The sequence below is a fragment of the Palaemon carinicauda genome, chromosome 6 (assembly GCF_036898095.1).
Source record: "Palaemon carinicauda isolate YSFRI2023 chromosome 6, ASM3689809v2, whole genome shotgun sequence".
In the NCBI taxonomy this organism is placed as follows: Eukaryota; Metazoa; Arthropoda; class Malacostraca; order Decapoda; family Palaemonidae; genus Palaemon; species Palaemon carinicauda.
The window spans coordinates 147789718-147809822 of record NC_090730.1 but is presented as its reverse complement, the minus strand read 5'-3'; the positions used below and the strand labels follow the sequence as shown (position 1 = coordinate 147809822).

General features: G+C 38.7%; 1 protein-coding gene across 6 annotated transcripts in view; it reads right to left on the bottom strand.

Annotated features, from left to right (window-relative positions):
- Positions 1–2140: 2140 nt before the first annotated feature.
- LOC137642705 (uncharacterized) overlaps positions 2141–20105 on the bottom strand; it is a 359826-nt gene continuing 341861 nt past the window's right edge. For all 6 annotated transcript variants that reach the window (XM_068375499.1, XM_068375504.1, XM_068375503.1 and 3 more), the window contains 4 exons: positions 10970–11179; positions 9833–10054; positions 9276–9479; positions 2141–5053 (listed from right to left, as the gene is read on the bottom strand). In XM_068375499.1, coding sequence (XP_068231600.1) covers positions 4826–5053; positions 9276–9479; positions 9833–10054; positions 10970–11179 — 864 coding nt within the window. In that variant the 3' untranslated portion in view covers positions 2141–4825. The remainder of the gene's footprint in view (positions 5054–9275; positions 9480–9832; positions 10055–10969; positions 11180–20105) is intronic.

Here is a 20105-nt window from a genome sequence, read left to right as displayed (position 1 = left end):
AGGGAAACGTTTATCCTCTTTCTCCCTCCGTCTCTATCTCTCTCTCTCTCTCTCTCTCTCTTGACTTAGAACCTGAGAGAAGAGCCCAATCATATATATCGTTAAAACATATTATTGTTAAAGGAAAAAACTGAAATATTTCCCAAAAAGAAAGTTCCTTATTAGGATCAAAACCATTAAGTTAAGAAAGAATGAACAAAACGCTAGACACGGTTACTCTTACTGCAACGTGAAACCGTGAACATTCTTTCTCTATCGTAACGATAGAGCGCAAGTTGAAACGTTCTGAACGTCAACAACTGCCGAGACAAACAAAACGTTAGTTCAACTTTGAAAAAGTACAAGACTATCAAAGAAATTCTTTCAAAGACCTTAAAATAGCATAATATGTTAACAGGTAAAACCGAAATGACGGGCTCACGATAATTAACTTCGGTACCAAGAAAAGACCGCCTACTATTAGGAAGGTCGAATATAAACAAATATAAAAATTAATTTTAATAAGTTTATAATAAAAGGAAGTTAATCGAAGAGGCCTATAAGAGGCGGAGAGATATAAAATAAATCTATAACTTTTGTTAAGCAAAATTAAGAAAGAGAGTCTATACTCTCTTAGACACCAACACTTCCGTCTAAGGGAAGGGTCGGCCATTGAAAGGTGAACGAGAGTTCATACTCTCTTCGTCACCAAAATTAATCAAATTAATTCCAAAAGCTAACTAAGCTAAAATAGAAGTTTCCAGTAAAGCGACAGCCGAAATCAAAGAGAAATACTTCACCAAAGTCGTGAAAATACTCCAAGAACATAAGCGTATCCCAGAACGTCTTGTCAGAAGCACGACAGAGGAATAATTGAGGAGGTGTCAACAAGAAGTACTTGAGTACCTGGCCACAGGTGGCGCTGGTAAGAACACCCCCTTCTAGTATTGTGATAGCTGGCGTATCCCTCCATAGAATTCTGTCGGGCAACAGAGTTGACAGCTACATGATTATCGGGTAAGTTTAATATTGAAAAAACTTAATTCAGGTACTTAACTTAATGTTGTTCTGAACGCACTCAATTATGTGCTTTTCCTTTCAGACGATGATTCAGCTACTGAGGTATTGGGGTAAGTTCAAATGAGCCAGAACTTGTGGGTTTCTCTTATACACACCAAGTCTGTATTTTGCATGTTAATACAATGATCACAGAGTAGGAGACAATATATCTTTATAATTATGTTGTATTGGATTCCCTGCTCCAGCCTTACAAAGGATAGTCCTTGGAGACCACAAAGCACTTTAACCCCAAAAGTTCTATATCCTTCAAAATGGAGAAAATCAAGCAAAATATATATCTGAATTACACAAAAGTATACAGTATTTATAGTATGTAAACTACTGAATGGGTTGACCACTAGTTTGCACCAAGAGGCTAGTCTGTGGGGTCACCCCTAGATTTTTTAGTGTATAGTTCTAGATACTTTACTTACATATTTTTTTGTTTAATTTGTATTATACAATTGTGTTAATGCTAATTTTAGAAGATATCAGTTAATTTAAACATTGCAATTTCAAAAAAAAAAGAAGAGAAAACTAGGCACAAATTTACAAGGATATGTTGTACTAACACTTGTAATATTTTACTGTATATCAATATTGATGAGAACTAAAAAAAAAACTAAACCTATTTCTTCTGTAGTTCTTTTTCTCATGCACAAAGTTTGAATTCCTAACAATTTGAAAGAAGCTAACTTCTTTTTCTTATCTTGGTAGCATACACTGTAAAGAATGATAAGGAAAGACATCCAAACCACAAACTTTATAGCACCTTTATGTAATATTGTTAATGTGGAGAAATATCTAAGGGTTATAAAAAGTTGTTCAGATCCATATTTATTCTTATCACGGGATGGGGCGCAGCACAACCAGAAAAATACTGTGGGGTAAATAATGCTTTACAACTGATATGTACAATATGGGACATGAAATCTTGGCTACACCCTGGGTACCTGACACTATCATACAACCCTGTGCACTGTATAAATGCCTGAACCTCCTGTAAATACTAAAATTAAAACCTAAACTAATCTTTACTAAAGATAATAAGTCTATCAAAATAAAGAAAATGCAAAATGACTAGTGAATATCCATGAACATGATTTACAAGACTAAGATAAAATTTGTAATAATGAAATTCAAGTAAAATGGGCAAACATGAACTGGATTTTCATAAAAAAATAAAAATATTCTAACTTAACGCATACAGTATATCAAAAGATTAAGTGTTCATCTAACCATTACTAGTCTTGTTCAACTACAATGAATGTACAGAGAACATATACCAAACATTTCACTGAAATGCTGTTACATGCAAATAATGTATCATCCCTCCTAATTGCCTCTTATAAGACAGCTTTATGAAAATATTGAAGCAATATTTTGACTTCAAACCACAACAGAAATTAAAATCTAAGTAAAACTGAAAACAAAATATCTCCTTTCAGATGCAATAAATGGAAACATCTTATGTCAAAAGTAGAAAAAAATGCAATACAATATATAAAACTTTTACAAATGCATGACACATCTGTTACAGAATTGGCATAGCTAAATAATGGCATGAAAGACTAATATTCTTTTATGCTAACATACATCCATAAAACTCTACTTAACCTTCAGTGTACTAACAATAAACTCTCCAATGTGCATCAACAACAACAGTTTTGGAATACATATTTTACAAATAATTTACTATTTAACTACCTGATCTTTACTGTTAAAAGGCACAGCAATCAATGAATTTTGTATATTTTTTTTTCTATAATGTAGTAATGGAAAGTAATGTTGAAATTATGGTAAGCCAAAAAACTACTTGTATTTAGTACACCCAGTTAAGAAATAAGATGACTGCTAGTGAAATATTTTACATTAATAAAGAAAAATCATCAGTGCACCATCCCCAAAATTTAATAAACCATCATGTCTTTTTCACTTAAATCTGCTATATGCTGTAATATAAATGCCTGTTAACCTAGGGAACTCTACAATAAGTACACATTAATGGAGGAACCATACAATATATGCAACTTTAATAATCAAAGGGAATTGTGACATCAAACATAACTCCTCCAGTAGCAGAGGATTAAAATTGCACATTTACTGAACTAGTTAAATATTGGTAATACAGTATTCTAATAAATAGTACACATGCATCAAGAAACATGTGCATAATACATAAAACATAGAACCTTAAATTGAAAAGTTTTAAAGTTATCAACATGATAAAGAAGTACAACAAAGCAAAGTAGTTTCATGATAACTTTTTACTACAAACCACTCTTAAATACATGTACTGTATAGCTGAACGACTAAGTCTCCTGAAAAACTTACTCAGCTCTTAGTCATATATGATGTGGCAACACATAAACGAGGTTGACTGTGATGATCTAAGTTGGCTAAAAAGTCTCTTAATCACCAACATAATGATTATCTTTAAAACAAAATACCTAATGGAGTTTTGTTGAAAAAGACATAAAACTACATCAATTGTTAATACCTACCGGTAAGACAGAGGTAAGTGAAAAAACACCTTATTCTTACCTTTCACAATGAACTGCATTAAACAGCTGTCATAAAAATTCCCTTTAAATATTACTCTCAGAAGATGAAGAGAGGATTATACAATCAGTATCCACACAATATTGGCTGCACACTGATTATTCACTCAGTAACTGTGTGGGGCCTTATATTCTGTACTTATATAGACTAATTGGCACCACTAAATAAAAAATGAATCCCTTGTACTTTCACAACAGCCAGATACCACTGTCCACTTTAATAACTTAATATCATAATTTCAAACATACAGTTCTGAAAGGTTCTTTTCATTACTTGTCTTGTTTAACTTATATCTTCAGAGAGAGGAAACTGCTATATATTGCTTACACTGTACAATTAAATAGCTATGATACAATTCTCTTTTTATCCAGTTATCATTAAACAGACATTTTCCTCTTGCATGCCACACAAAAACACTTGGTTTAAAAAAATATACATGTTCAAAGAAAAGTTTTGATACAAGAACATCAAGTATGAAGGTGTTAAAACTTGTAACGTAAAAGCAATTCTTTTTAAAACAAGATCTGATAGAATAACTGAAAACAAAACTTAACATCGACATTTTTAGGACAGTATCGTTAAAACAGAAGTTAGAATTAAAACAATAAATAGATGATGAAAAATTAATTTTCACTCAAAATGTCAATTTCACAAGATTTAAGATAAGTAAAGAACAATAGATTAAGGAAGATACTACTTGGAAGCACGGGGATAAAAAGCACCTTCTGCATATGATCTAAGATTGAAAATCACAGGGTTGTACAATTTTTGTTTTACTGAACAGTAACTTAAGAATATAGAACAAATAACATATAACATTTCTTTATAATATTGTTGTATATTTATAATATATTTACTTATTTACAATTTTTACAAAATGGGTACAATCAACAAACGGCACCTATTCACAGCACTGTAAGCCACTGATTTACACTTAACCATGGTAACAAAAGTCTAGCACAGTGGGAGGGTAATTCAACAGGTCTCCCATCAATCACTTTTAGTGCCAAAATGAGCCAGTCTTTGTAAGAAGCTATTATGATAATAGCTTCATACAAATGGTATTTGCACCCAGTTTAGGTATATTTACACATTCTTATTTTATGTCTTCATCCTCCCCTTTGTATGCTAATTTAAATATCCTCTAATATTTTGTAAGAGGAAACTGCATGTATGCCCTTCAGCTAAAATATATATACAAATGCTATGTAACAGTATCTACTTTCTACAGGTCAGTAAGACGATCCAGTGTTGAGACACAGGCCCATTTCCCAATTAACTTTTCCCTTCTGTCAATCTTTTTCAATTTATACAGTCCTGATGGGCCACCCAGGAATTCAAATTCAAATCTTCCACCATCTGAGACAGCGTGTCTCAAAGATTTGATAGCAGCATAGCCTAATCCACGAGTCTCCAGTTCCAAGGTATTAGCTGCAAGTTTATCACGGATAGTCTGCAAAGTTAAATGGAATATAACTTCAAAATTAAAAACTGCACATATATAAACTACCTAAACCATTAAAACTAAGTTTTCTAACAAAAACCCCAATTTTCTAATACAAATATATAAACTATATATAGAAAACATTTGTAGCACAGTATTAAATGTCCCTAGACAGTCTTTTGCCTTCCAGATGGAAAAAGAGAAATTGTTCATGTATACAGTACACCATACAAACTACCTACCCTCTTGTCTGGTTGTATTAATTAAATGTAAAACAGCAAGAAATGATGAGTAGGAAGGAAGAATATCCATATGTGGCTGATGAGTTTCTGTGAAAATATTGATTTTATATTCTAAAAACTTAATTAATTTTTCATAGACAAATCAACAACATCATGCGCAAATTAAAAATTATATGGGAAACTGAGAAATCAATTATTCCATGTTGTTGCAAATGTCCATTGTGTTCCGTAGAGTACTTAATAATTGTTTGAGTCAAAGACCAAGGCTTTGGTTACCTAATGGGTTACTTTAACTGGGCATCAACTATCCCTTACTGTACATGTAAGACATCAATGTGCATAACTATGGAAGACTACATCTCTTGAAAATGAACAGCAAAGGAATGAAGGAACAAATATGATGAGGCAGAAGCTGATAAATTCCATTGCACCTCCTGCCATAGGTAAAACTTAGCCATAGCAGCTAAGAGCTCCAGAGAATACAATTTCATACATTAAAGTGTAATATCTCTCCAATAAATATTTTCAATTGTTGATTACCGGTATCTTTTAAAATCTAAAACTGCTGCAACCTCCATTTTATATTTGACACTTGGTAATAGCTAAGAGTCTCCACAGAACGCATTTGATGGTGTCTATTTTTGGATGTGAGAAAGAGACCAGAGATGAGGTAAAAGTGTTGAAGTCTTAATGAAGAAGGATGACAAGCTTTCAAAGAACAGCACTGAATCCTAAAATATATCTGCAGCTACCTATCGGTTGGTTATACAGAGTAGTTCTTGGTAATTTCTTGGTCTTCTATCATTAGCTTGATTTCAGTTGAGATATTTTCAGTGGCAATGGTTACAGGCAAGTCAAACAAGCAGTTTGCTGGATTGTTATTCCTTGCAACATTTGGTCCAGTCTCAGCAGCATATGCCTTCCTATTTGGTTACCATAAGCACTGTAAAAGCATTATCTTGCAGTTTCAGTAGCCTGTATGGCAATTGCTTTCACTGACAAAGAAGGATGACGTGCTTTCAAAGAACAGCACTGAATCCCATAAAATTTCTGTAACCCCATCAGCTGATCCCAATCCTCAGTCCTTTACCATCACCCGGTGTCAGGTTAGGTATCTTCGATGGTAGTGACTACATGCAGGTTAAACAGGCAATTTGCAGGATCGTTGTTTCTTTGGACACTTGTTCTTGCCTCAGTAGCAGATGCCTCCCATTTAGTTTGTAACAGGTAAAGCAAATGCAACATTTTGCAAGAATCCTTTAACAAAAAACAGGATAAATCCACATCCTATTACTTCTAGAGCAGCATTTTGCAGGACTTCTTTAGTAAAAAATAGGCCAAATCCACATCCTCTTCCTTCTGGAGCTCAAAAAGAAGCAATACATTGATATGAGAAGGATCAAACAAGGTCCTCTTAGGAGCAGTAGCAAGTAAGGCATAACAGAAAAGTCCTGTGAGCTTCTGGCATCCTAACCTAACATGGAAAAAGTAGCACATAGTGATTTTACTAAATCACATGCTCCATCCTACAGACTACTTACTAGAAACTAAAATTAGAGTTCTTGGAAGTATAACTTTGTCACCTCAGTCTAAATTCTAAAAATACAGCTCCAAGTAAGATCACTTGATCTATCTGCAGCATAATGCCAGCTGGATAAAGCATATGCATTTAAACAATGCTCAGAAGGGCCATTAAGTGAAAGTCTTGATTGTATCCACAAAACACTGAATCTGTTGTACCCCAAAGACTTTCTGTATACATGTACCACAGACAAAGGCAAATTTCATACATGAAAATTAAAGAAGTTTAGCAAGTTCTACATGTAAAACTGGTGATGAAAAAACATAGGAGCAAATAGCTAGATTTAAATTAGATCACTTAAAAAAGTGAACAATTACTGAAAAAATATGACTAAAACTATGTAGCCAAAAAAATAAATACTGTATGTATATAACGAAGTTTATGATTTAAAACTGTGAGATTGGCTAGAAAAAGTTGGGGAGATAATATCTGAGGGGAACAGTTTACAGGAGAACAACACATTAACAGTGAAAATGGTACAACAGTTGGTTACTACTGATTGTCCAGATGAGGTAAACAAAAATAATTGTTTTTATTTTGTTTTTCATGAAGAAGAAAAATAGCTGTGTATCTGGGAACTTTCAAGTCTGCAAGTATAGGGATGGTATGATTGATGGTATTGTGATAAAACAATCTCCATTTAAAGGCCCTCATGAATGGCAGAGGCAAGGGAAAGTGGCATTGCCCTATCAAGCAGGACAATGTCTTCGAGACTGACCATATTACATATGATCAGCTCCCAAGCCCCCTCTCCATCCAAGTTATGACCAAGAAGGGCCAGGCAATGGCTACTCAGCATAGACCAATAGGCTACCCCCAAAACCCCCATCCCTAGCTCACACAGATGGTGAAGTTGCAGCGACCAAAGAAACTAACGAGTTTGAGCAGGATTCGAACGCCAGTCTTACAATCACAAACTAATCAGAAGAGTATTTTCACTCTTTCTATAATTGTATAAAAGCATTTATTACTGAAGCTCATCACAAACTAATCCTCTAATGGTGTGAAAGCATTTCAATAAGTCTAAAATTTCTCAAACAAAGATCATGTACAGTATATCATATCCCCTTCCTCCTGCACAAGTTTAACTTGAAATCTGAATCATTTAGAGTTAAATACCATTGTTTTACAAATCCAATAGCTATTTAATCTGTAAGGATTGTTCTGACTTATTTATGAGTTAGTGATAATGGCTGTGACAATGTTATATGTTGATGAAGTATGAATGATAGTAAAAACAGCCCTGTGCTTCAGTAAAAAGTAAACAAATTTCTAAAAGTACTACGGTATCTAAGATATCAGTTTCAATGTTAAATATTTATCTCTAAAATAAGTATTAAGACTACTGTACAGGTTGACCATCACTAATCTGGCCATCTGTAATCCGGTAACATTAGCTAGCTGGCACTATTTTTGCTACTGGTTGCCTAGCAGCACTGTTTCCAACCAAAATAAATCATAGCGTGTCTGTTAGCATGTTGATGTAAATATTGGCAATCTCTTCTTATGTGATTTTTAAGCATCATTTTTGTAAAAAGAGCATTCTATCCCCAGATATGGTTCCAGAGAATAAAGGAAGTGATAAGCATAAACATAAATCATTGTCCATATTAGAAAAGGTTGAACTTTTGAATAAACTTGATAATGGTGTCTCTGTGAAAAGCGTGTTTAAATTTTATGGCATTGGATCATCAACAGTTAATGATTTAAAGAAACAGAAAGATAAGATACTTGGCTTTTTTGTTAACAGTCAGTCAAAGAAACAGATGTTTAAAAGGAAATCTATGAAGCCAGGTAAAAGCTCAGAACTAGATCAAGTAATGATGGAGGGGTTTAAGCTGTGTGAAAGTGATTATCTAATGTGTGTTGCATACGTCATGGGTTAAGTAACATATGTAACACACGTTACAATTTCATTTATGATCTTTATGGTGAAACACAAGTAGATATTTTACTTTAATTCATTTTCATTCAACTTTAATCTATTATATATTTCATGGATATAATAACATTAATTTTACTCATTCAATTAAGCTTGAATTTATTCAATACATCAATAAAATTACTTTGGAAGTGGTCGTGATTATCTTCTATGTTTTAGTCTACATTAACTCTTATGATCTTCTATGTAAGTAACCATTTATTTTACTTGTTTTTACTTTTATTTCAATAAAGTTTCCCTTGACGCTATTTTATATTTGTCTTTTCTTTATTAACCAGCATTTGCTTATCTAAGGGGTATTTTAAGTTTAAAAAGAGTTTGTTAGCTACTCGGTATTATGTATCCTAGGATAATATATGGATAATACGGCACCCTCCCGGTCCCAAAGTTGCTGGAATAGTGATGGCCTACCTGTATAAGCATTTCTTTAACTTAGGATAAGAGAAAAATCTTCCAAGAACACACCTTGCCAAAAATAGCTGATTGAGTAGCTGTCAACTTGAGACCTGAGAGGGAAAGAAGGGAAAGGTGATGGAGATTTGAAGTTAGAGCTTGAAGTAGTGTGTGCTCCATTCCAGGTTTGCCACTTGATTCTCGTACTTCAACACCTGCCAGAAGAACCTCTCTTAGCTGGCTACCTTTCAACTGTTTACCTGCAGCACGCATTAACTGGAAAATAAGTGAACATGTTTTTAGTAAGTGGAAGACTTTGAAAACTATTTTCATAGAATAAAATTAGGTTATTTCAGTAAGTCTTAACCGACATTCATCAAGCAATACATTTTGTAAGAGTGCAGGATGGTTGACGAACCCAATGCCTTATATCTTATGCCTTGGTTTTGTTAGTAATCAAGATTCAGTAGCTTGTTTCTGATGTGTCACAGTCATATAAGATATAAACAAAATCTCTACCACATTGGTCCACCAGACCATCAAACATGAATATGGGAATAACTTCCTTTGGACAAGAGGTGTTGTTTACAGATTTAGTAATTGAATCAAAATTAATACAATGTCAATACCTTTTCGCAGTTGTCTAAAGAAAACACCCAACCTCCCAGGGTTAAGCGTCTGAGGAATGGGAATGAGCCAGGCAATAAAGCAAAAAGTCTATGAGTTGTCGCATCATCTATGACATCAGCACCAAGATTTGAAGTTAATGAGACATCAACCAGTTTTGGGAAATGTCTAAGCATAAAAAGTAACTGTGGTCCCCGTAACACGACTTTATTATTTAAGGTAACCTGGAAAGAAATAAAGTAAGAATGATTAATTTACATATATCACGAGGTAGTAAATAAAAATTCTGTGCAGAAACAGATAAAAGAAAAAAAATTATATTCATTATGAATAAAAAGAGTATGACACAAAAAATTGATATGCTGTATTAAGAAAATTATGAATGCAGACAAATATGGACTTGGGAACAGAAGTGGGTTGAAGGCCTTTTTCAAGTACTCAACCTTCCTTGCTATATGAATTCATCAAAAGATTTCAGCTCTTTACATGAAACCAAGAACAGTAGAGTAGAAGCAGAGACAATGATGTACAGTACTGTGCCAAGTAAAAGAATAATGTTGCTGCATACTATTTTCCATCATTGGACTCTTTTATTTCCCAAAAGGGTAGAACCATTATAGAAATATTACAACATAAACAATTCAAATAAACTACCTGAGATTTCACAAAATTCAGACTATTTTTACTGATACAAAATATATCACTGTACAATAAAAAATGTAAACTTCCTTTTATAACAAGGCTTGCTCTTTCTTTCTACAAAAATAGTTTCATAACTTGATTTTAGATCATTTAAACAATACACTGGCATGACTTTAAACCCCAATATAAAATGCATGCTTATACTGAAAAAGCTTATAAAATGTTAAATTATTCTCCATAAATACATTCATATTGGAATCTTCTTGTATAAACCAGATCTCTTATGAAAAAAACATAAGTGAATCAAAAGAACTCTGCATCACTGATATTCAATGGATTTGTGATTTACATCAGATAAATTTCATTTAATCATACACAATGCAAAAACTTTTACATTCAACTTCAATTAATGTGAAAATATTTTGGGATAGAATTAAAAGTAAAGAAACTATGCTATAATACACTTCAGTACGTATCATATATATTTTGAACCATACCTCAAAATTATCTAAGTTTAGGAATGCTAAAGTATTATTGTTTAGTGGCGGAACACCTCCTTGCAAAGCCGAAATAACGTCATCCTGTCTTGACAGTCTAGCTAATGCTCCTTCATGGACTGTTACAAGTACACGACAGCTTCCTAAGTCAACATGTTGAAGTTCGGTAACACTCAAGAACTGAATGAATTCTCTCAAGGATCTTTCAGTCTGGAAAAGAAATGGCATTGCTAAAATACTTGAAATTTTCAGAGAAAAACATCAAATTATGAAAGTACAGTTGAACCTTAGCATACCTGGGGTCAAGGTAATGGAGATATCATCAAAGTATGAAAAATCACAGGACCCATATTTATTTATAAAACTAGAAAAACTTTGTGCATTAGCCTTAAGATAAAAATCATAAGTAATAGTATCCATAGTTATACAGCACCAACTACAGAAAAGCATTCAAAGCAAATATACAACACCAAATTAGAAAAGAAAAAAATACTATACTACAAAATGTCTTGAAAATTCATTTATATAACAGTACTGTATCAGTCTCAATTTACTCACCCTTGTTTTATAACTGAGTATTCTGTGTCCTATCTGGTCTTGTAGAACTCAAATATTTTTGTAATTTTAGTTAAAGTGCATAAAAAATTATATATATGAGAGTGAATGCACATCAAACAAAAAGACATAAAAACACAACTATACAAGATCAAATATGTTATTTTCATTAGTAAAATAAATTTTTGAATATACTTACCCGATAATCATGTAGCTGTCAACTCTGTTGCCCGACAGAAATCTACGGTCGGGATACGCCAGCGATCGCTATTCAGGTGGGGGTGTACACAACAGCGCCATCTGTGGTCAGGTACTCTAGTACTTCTTGTCAACACCACCTCAATTTTTTCCTCGGTCCACTGGTTCTCTATGGGGAGGAAGGGTGGGTCAATTAAATCATGATTATCGGGTAAGTATATTCAAAAATTTATTTTACTAATGAAAATAACATTTTTCAATATTAATCTTACCCGATAATCATGTAGCTGATTCACACCCAGGGAGGTGGGTGAAAACCAGTGTACATGTTAATCAAGAAGCTAAGTATCCCGTATTTTATTTTATTAGTTATTCAAAAATAACATAAAATAAATAAGTACCTGGTAAGGAAGACGACTTGAACCATTACTCTGCCTTTATTAAGTACGTCTTCCTTACTGAGCGTAGCGGTCCTCTTAGGATGCTAAACGACTCTTAGGTGCTGAAGTATAAAGGGCTGCAACCCATACTAAAGGACCTCATCACAACCTTTAACCTCGGCGCTTCTCAAGAAAGAATTGACCACCCGCCAAATCAACAAGGATGTGGAAGGCTTCTTAGCCGACCGTACAACCCATAAAAAGTATTCAAGAGAAAGGTTAAAAGGTTATGGGATTATGGGAATGTAGTGGCTGAGCCCCCGCCTACTACTGCATTCGTTGCTACGAATGGTCCCAGGGTGTAGCAGTACTCGTAAAGAGACTGGACATCTTTGAGATAGAATGATGCGAACACTGACTTGCTTCTCCAATAGGTTGCATCCATAACACTCTGCAGAGAACGGTTCTGTTTGAAGGCCACTGAAGTAGCCACAGCTCTCACTTCATGTGTCCTTACCTTCAGCAAAGCAAGGTCTTCTTCCTTCAGATGAGAATGTGCTTCCCTAATCAGAAGCCTGAATTAGTAAGAAACTGAGTTCTTAGACCTTGGAAAAGAAGGCTTCTTGATAGCACACCATAAGGCTTCTGATTGTCCTCGTAAAGGTTATGACCTTTTTAGATAGTACCTAAGAGCTCTAACTGGGCAAAGTACTCTCTCCAGTTCGTTCCCCACCAAGTTGGACAGGCTTGGGATCTCGAACGACTTAGGCCAAGGACGTGAAGGAAGCTCGTTTTAGCAAAAAACCGAGCTGCAAGGAACATGTAGCCGTTTCAGATGTGAAAACTATGTTCCTGCTGAAGGCGTGGATCTCACTTACTCTTTTAGCTGTTGTCAAGCACACGAGGAAAAGAGTTTTTAATGTGAGGTCCTAAAAAAGGGATTTTGACGTAGGAAAAATCTATTTCTGGGCGAAGGACCTGTGCCGCCCAGTGAATAAGCTCCATTTAAGCACTTATTCTTAGGTAATTTACTGCTAAATATACCAGAGAAAAAATGTAAAGGAGTGCTAGGTTAACTAGCTCGCTCACCTATTGGTGTCGGTATAAAATTGGGCGTATAATCCAGAGGTCCCGCACTATTTAGATTAATCCACGACAGAGAACCCCAATAGAGGAGAGCCGTTCAACCTCACTCGGTACTACTACAATGCATCCGCTCAGAACCCAACTCCTTAGCACCCAAAGTTTGGGGACTCCAAGGGAGAGGAGCTGGGAGGGTTCACTGGGCGGCACAGGTCCTTCGCCCAGAAATAGATTTTTCCTACGTCAAAATCCCTTTTCTGGGCTCGAACCTGTGCCGCCCAGTGAATCTATACAAGAGAAAAATGTCACCAAACTTGCAAAATAAAGGAAAAAACATAAGCGTAAGAGAAATACAGGATGCTTTAATCAGAGATGAGTACCAAAAAACAATTATAAGGGTATCTTAAATATGAACATAAATCCAATAAGGTAGGTATAATAATGCCGTGAGTGATAATATATACAGATACTCAGGAGCATAAATTTTACAAATATAATAACAGTATTCAGGTGCGAGACCAACGAATACAATAGGGTATAAATGAGGCAGGTAAGAGGGAGAGATAAAGAGTCAAGGCATTAACCTGTGAGTTACTCGGGAGTAACTACGCTCCCTGCGGCTACTGTAGAAAATTTTAGGGCTTCCAAATGTTTAAGGTAGTGTTTCTTGAACACTGACGGTGATTTCCACCCTGTATACCTGGAAAGGTCTGTAAAATTCATGTGGTGAAAGAAGTTCACCGAGGTGGCAACCGCCCTGATATCATGTGCAAGAGGAAAAGAGTCAGGGTTAGCTTGTTTAATAAAATACAAAATTTGTTGCCTGATCCCTTTAATAGTAATGGTACCGCCTTGTTCTCTAACGAATAGAGGCCCCGAGGAGTTGGAGGAGGTCCGGGATAGATAAGACCTAAGAGTAGTGACAGGGCACAGCGACGGATCTTGCGTGAGGGGAACAATTTTCCAGGAGGTCCATCTGTTTTGAGGGTCTTCATTCTTAGCCAAAAAGAATTTGTTAGGAGAAAGAAGGACCTCCCCTGAAGGCAGAAAGTCAATATGACCCGGGTCTCTCGACAAGGCTGCCAATTCAGAAATTCTTGCCCCGGAAGCCAAGCTCACTAGGAAAAGTGTTTTCCTGAGAAGGGGCATGTAATCACAAGAACTGTTAATGGTATCAGAAGCCAATTTGAGTACGTCATTAAGGAACCAGGTCACCGGGGTAGGACGAGTAACCGGTTTCAGTCTGGCACAAGCTTTCGGAATTGAAGCTAACAAAGAGTCGGTTAAGTCTATGTTAAAACCCACTAGGAAGATCTTTTTCAGAGCCGATTTAATAGTGGTAATAGTATTGGCTGCCAGACCTGATTCTAATAAAGATCTAAAGAAAGTGACTGTAAGGTTCAAGTTCATATAGTTCACGTTTGAGTCTATTAAAAATTTTGCCAACTTTTTAACTGCAGAGTCATACTGACGGATGGTGGAATCCCGTTTATCTGATTCTAGGAACAAGGTGTTTTGAGGATCAATATTGGCACCATGCATAGCCGCAAACTTCATAAAGTCCATAAAGTTAGGGCGCTCTGAATGTTTGAGAAAGCGTACACAACGCGTGTTTGTACTATCTGAGACAGAACCGGATTGGGTATCGGGTGAGGGTATAGTCTCAACTCCCGCAGGAGAGGATACCAGTTGCTCTTGGGCCAGTTGGGTGCGACCAAGGCTACTTGTCCCTTGAAGGATCTCAGTTTGTCTAGAACTTTCAGCAAAAGATTCACCGGGGGAAAGAGATAAATCTTTTCCCAGTTGTCCCAATTCTGTGACATGGCGTCTGTGGCGTAAGCCTGAGGGTCTAGATTGGGAGCCACATATACTCTCAATTTGTGGTTGGATTCCGTGGCGAAGAGGTCCACTTGGAGACCGGGAACCTGAGAGAGAATCCACCGAAATGACTTTAGATCGAGTGACCATTCCGATTCTAGAGGGGAGGTCCGGGACAGGGCGTCTGCCACTACATTCCGGACTCCCGCCAGGTGGACAGCTGAAAGATGCCAACGGTTCGAGGCTGCTAGGGAGAATATGGCTACTAGAACATGGTTCAGAGGCCCTGACTTTGACCCGCCTCTGTTGAGGCAGCGGACCACCACTTCGCTGTCGAGGACCAGACGAAGGTGTTGTTTCTTGGGAAGAGCGAGACGTTTCAGGGTTAGAAGAACTGCCATGGCCTCTAGCACATTGATGTGAAAATGGCGGAACAAGGGAGTCCAAAGACCTTGAACTTTCTTGAGCTGAGAATAGCCGCCCCAACCTGATAGGGATGCGTCTGTGTGAATGATTAATTCCGGGGGCGGAAATCGAAGGGGAACTGACTTTGACAGACTGTTTGCTCTTGTCCAAGGAAGAAGTCTTTCCCGTAGAATGGGAGGAAGGCGGACTTTCCTGTCCCGGAGCTTCCGGTTCGCCCTCGAACGCCAGACACGATTGATATCTTTCAATTTTGCCTTCAGAAGAAGATCCGTCACTGAGGCAAACTGAAGGGACCCCAGAATCTTCTCTTGAAGCCGTCTGGAACTTACTTTGTCTTTGAGAAAGCGTTTGGTGTTTCTTGCAATCTCTAACCTCTTGGGTCTGGGAAGACACAGAGTATGAGATATAAGATCCCATTGCAGGCCGAGCCATTGGAACTTCGATTTTGGAAGAAGACGGGACTTCTTGAAGTTGATCTGGAAGCCTAGAGATTGAAGATAATGGATGACTTTGTGAGTGGCTTTTAGGCAATTTTGGGAGGTGTCTGACCAAATGAGCCAGTCGTCCAGATAGGCTACTACTTGAATCCCTTGATTCCTGAGTTCCTGAACAGCGACTTCTGCTAGCTTTGTGAAGATCCTTGGGGCAATGTTGAGCCCGAAAGGCATCACCTTGAAGGAGTAACTTTTGTCCCCTAAGCGAAAGCCTAGGTACGGACGGAAGTGTCTCGCTATCGGGACGTGATAGTAGGCGTCTGTAAGATCGATAGAGGTGGTGACGGCCCCACGGGGAAGTAAGGTCCGCACCTGCGAGACGGTAAGCATTCGAAACTTGTCGCATTGAATGGACAAGTTGAGAAGGGATAGATCTAGAATCACTCTTCTCTTGTCTGAATCCTTCTTCGGGACACTGAACAGCCGACCTTGAAACTTCAGATGTTTCGTTTCTTGTATGGCATTCTTTTGTAAAAGATCCTGGACAAAATCGACCAGGTCCGGAGTGGAATGTTGACGAAATTTGTTCGGAGGAGGAGGTCCTTGAATCCAACTCCACCCTAGTCCCTTGGAGATGATACTGAACGCCCAGGGACTGAACCTCCATTTGTTGCGGAAGGCATAGAGCCTCCCCCCTACCTGCTGCACCTCAGTATTGGTTTGAGGAGTTGCCTCCACGTCCGCCTCGGAAGTTCTTTCCTCTGCGAAAGGCTCTTCCCCTGCCTTTGTTCTGGTTAGAGCCACGGTGGTAGCCTCTACCTCTACCATAACTCTGGGAAGAGCTATGAGCCTCGTAGGACTGGTTAAAGGCAGGGGAAGTGGCGGAGGCACCAGAAAGCTGGCTCTTAGGTAGCAGAACGGTGACATAGTCATCCGAAGGAGCCCGAGAGGTGGAAGGCTGTGCAGGGGCAACAGAAGATGGAGGAAGAGGCAGCCGGAAGTTGGATGAAGCACTCTGTTGTTGCCTGAACTGGGTGGAGGTATATGGTCTAAGCTTCTTCCTACCCCGGGCTTGATAATTTGCGGGGTCATACTTGCGTTTAGGGGTCAAACCCCAACGGGCTTTAAGGCTCTGATTAACCCTAGTGGCCTCCGCCAAGACTTCCTCTACGAGATCCTCGGGGAAGAGATTTGAACCCCAACAGGAGGACCGGATGAGTTTATTAGGTTCATGCCTAATCGTCGCCTCAGCTAGAACATGCTTGCGACATCTGCGTTTAGCAGTAGCAAAGTCATATAAGTCATAATATAACGACTGTAGCGTAGCCTTGTTGAGAGACTTAAAAATACTCTCCGTATCGTAAGTCAAGGCTATCGACTCCGTGGATGTGGCCAAGTTTAGAGTACGGCCCACACGTAGGCGGGAATCATATTCCTGTTTAATGAGAGATTCCGGGAGACGGGGAAGCTTCTCACTAAACAAGACTGAGGCACAGTCTGCTGCAAGCTTGCCGGAGGTAAAGGTGGTATGGACATTGTCCCAACACTCAATACCTGAGGGAAGAAGGAGGGAGATTGGATCCACCTCTCGGATGGGAGGCAAGGGCTTCTCCTCCAGAGCATATTGAAAGGCAAGCTCTGCCACCTTATTGACGCATGGAGTCAAGGTGGTCTTGTCCATTAAGAACATCGTAAAGGAGCTTTTATGAGGCGTCAGCATGGTGTTAGTGCAGCCGATGTCATTCAAAAATCTGGCCCAAACAGATTGGGCTTGCTCCTTCGGGAAGATGACCGTCTCTTTGGGGACCTTGTCTAATCGGACTAAAGCTTCCTCGGTAAGTCTGGCATAACCATGAAATGGAAATGCCAGACCCGGAGGAAAGAATTCAAAGTCCTCTAGAGGGCGAGTGCCAAGGCCCTCCAGAGTCAACATTCCGTCTGAGAACGGGGAATGAAGAGCCATCCGCCAGGGGTTGTTCTTGGCAAACGGCGGGAGCTTAGAGGCATCCGGTATGAGAGAGCTTTGGACTCTCTCCGGAGCTCCTTGCTCTAAAGCCCCAATTCTCTGACCGAAGTTAGAGAACATCGTGTCCATCCTCGACTGCATCTCCGAAACCAACTTTTCCTGCATCTCCGACACGATGCGAAGCATAGCTGATTCGGAAAGGCCCGGGCTAGCAGCAGGAGGGGCGGAAGGAACTCCCGGGTCGTGAGACTTAGAGGAGGAACCAGAGGTCTTTGAAGACGGGTTCGTACCATGTTTAGAGCCATGAGAAGTCTTGTGAGGCTTGCGAGCTTTGGGTAAGGTCCTTGAAGTAGACTTATCCTTAGGGGGAACCGGGTATGAACGTTGAGACGAATCACGGTCCCCAGAAAATCCAAGAAAGGAAGAGCGATCAGAAGAAGAAGAAAGAGCGGGGCTGAGGATAGGAATCTCAGCGCCGGACACACCTGCCTCACTTACCACCCTACCTGTATCCGGCTCGTCTAGCAACATTGGTTCGACGTCCAGGTTCATGGAGGCAACATTGTCCTCCAGACCTCCGGGGGCGTCCGATGGATCTTGCTCTGGGTCGATGAGACCCGTTATAGTGGCATCAATGTGGGCAATGATGGGAGCTGCCACATGCCTAGCCACAGCAGCTGAAGACTTGGCGTTGGGGTAAACCATGGTGCAGTAGTCCTCAGATAGGACGTACGGCCGCTTAGACTTTACATTCCGGGCAAAACCACCAACCCACACCTTCAGTGTGGCCCGAGCCGCAGACTTTTGCTCCGGGGATGCCTGAAATAATAGTGGGAATTATAAAAGGGAAACTCCCAATGGTCCTTCAAGACCATAGATATCTTACTAATAGTAAATAAAATAAGAAGGCAATATAGCCAACGGGACTCACCGAGTCAGATCCAAGGGTAGTGATGAGGTCGAAGCAAATCACACAGTTATCCGGGTGCCATACCACAACGTCTTCCAGTTGAACCCCACAAGGGGCGTGAGATCGGCAGACGGAGTGGCCACAAGGCTGGTGCAGAACAGCTGCACAGGCCGGCGTCAGACAATGCACCATCTGTAAAAAGAATAGTATATGAGAAACTGTAATTCTCTTAATTAGGGGCGGGTCTGGAGGACCCGGGCCTAACATAGGTCTAACACAAGATTAGAGCTTAACTGTACTATTCTATAAGTGGCCTAACATAGGTCTAACACAAGAATAGAGCTTAACTGTACTATTCTTTTAAGTAGGGCCTAACATAGGTCTAACACAAGATTAGACTGTAAAAAATAAAATAATTTTTTTTTTTTTTTTTTTTTTTTTTTTTTTTTTTTTTTTTTTTTTTTTTTTTTTTTTTTTTTAGGGGCGGGTCCGGAGGACCCGGGCCTAACATAGGTCTAACGCAAGGTTAGAGCTTAACTATAATATTCTTACATAGGGGCGGGACCGGGGGTCCCGGGCCTAAACATAAGTCTAACTTGAAACTAAAGTATAGCCATCCATTCCGGTCAAGCCGGGAGCATAAAAAAGGATGCAAAAACAAGGAATTAAGACACATAGTGTCTGATTTCCCGGGGTGGGGTAGACCCCGGGCCGGGAAATAAAGGTATATTCAATACCAATTCCTTTAGGGACTCCGGGGTAGTGATCTGTCATATATAATTATCATAGGAAATGTTATAAAATAATAGGGGGGCGGAACTGTAACTAAGAACTGCCAATCGAACCCGGAGGGTTTCGTATAACATAAGCCAGAATGAAAAGTGAATATAAAATAGGGTACACCGGGATCCAACTCTGTAGACCGGTGGCCAACCAGACTAGACAGAGACTAAACCGCCGGGCCACCCGGAGGACAAAGTCCATAAACACTTAACTACCCCCTCTAAAAGGAGGGAAGGCAACGGTCCCTTAGTGGAGGGGGGAGAAGCCTAGCCTCCCACCTAGCTAGAGGGGGAGCGTGGGGGAGGATCACGTGATACGAGGCAGCAGGGCTACCAACTGACGATCCCCAACCAGACAGATCAAACGGAGTAATGGCACAAATATTCATTATAATAATAATAATAGCGTTAAATATATGAATAAACACATAGAAAATTTTTGGGCAAGGCATGCAACATAAATAATTAAATCGCAAAAGACACACCTGATGGCTAAAATAACATTGCCGCCTTAGCACGGTCGGCAGCCATAGCGATACGTAAATGATATCGGCCCAAAAATTGAACCACGAGGATTCTAAACG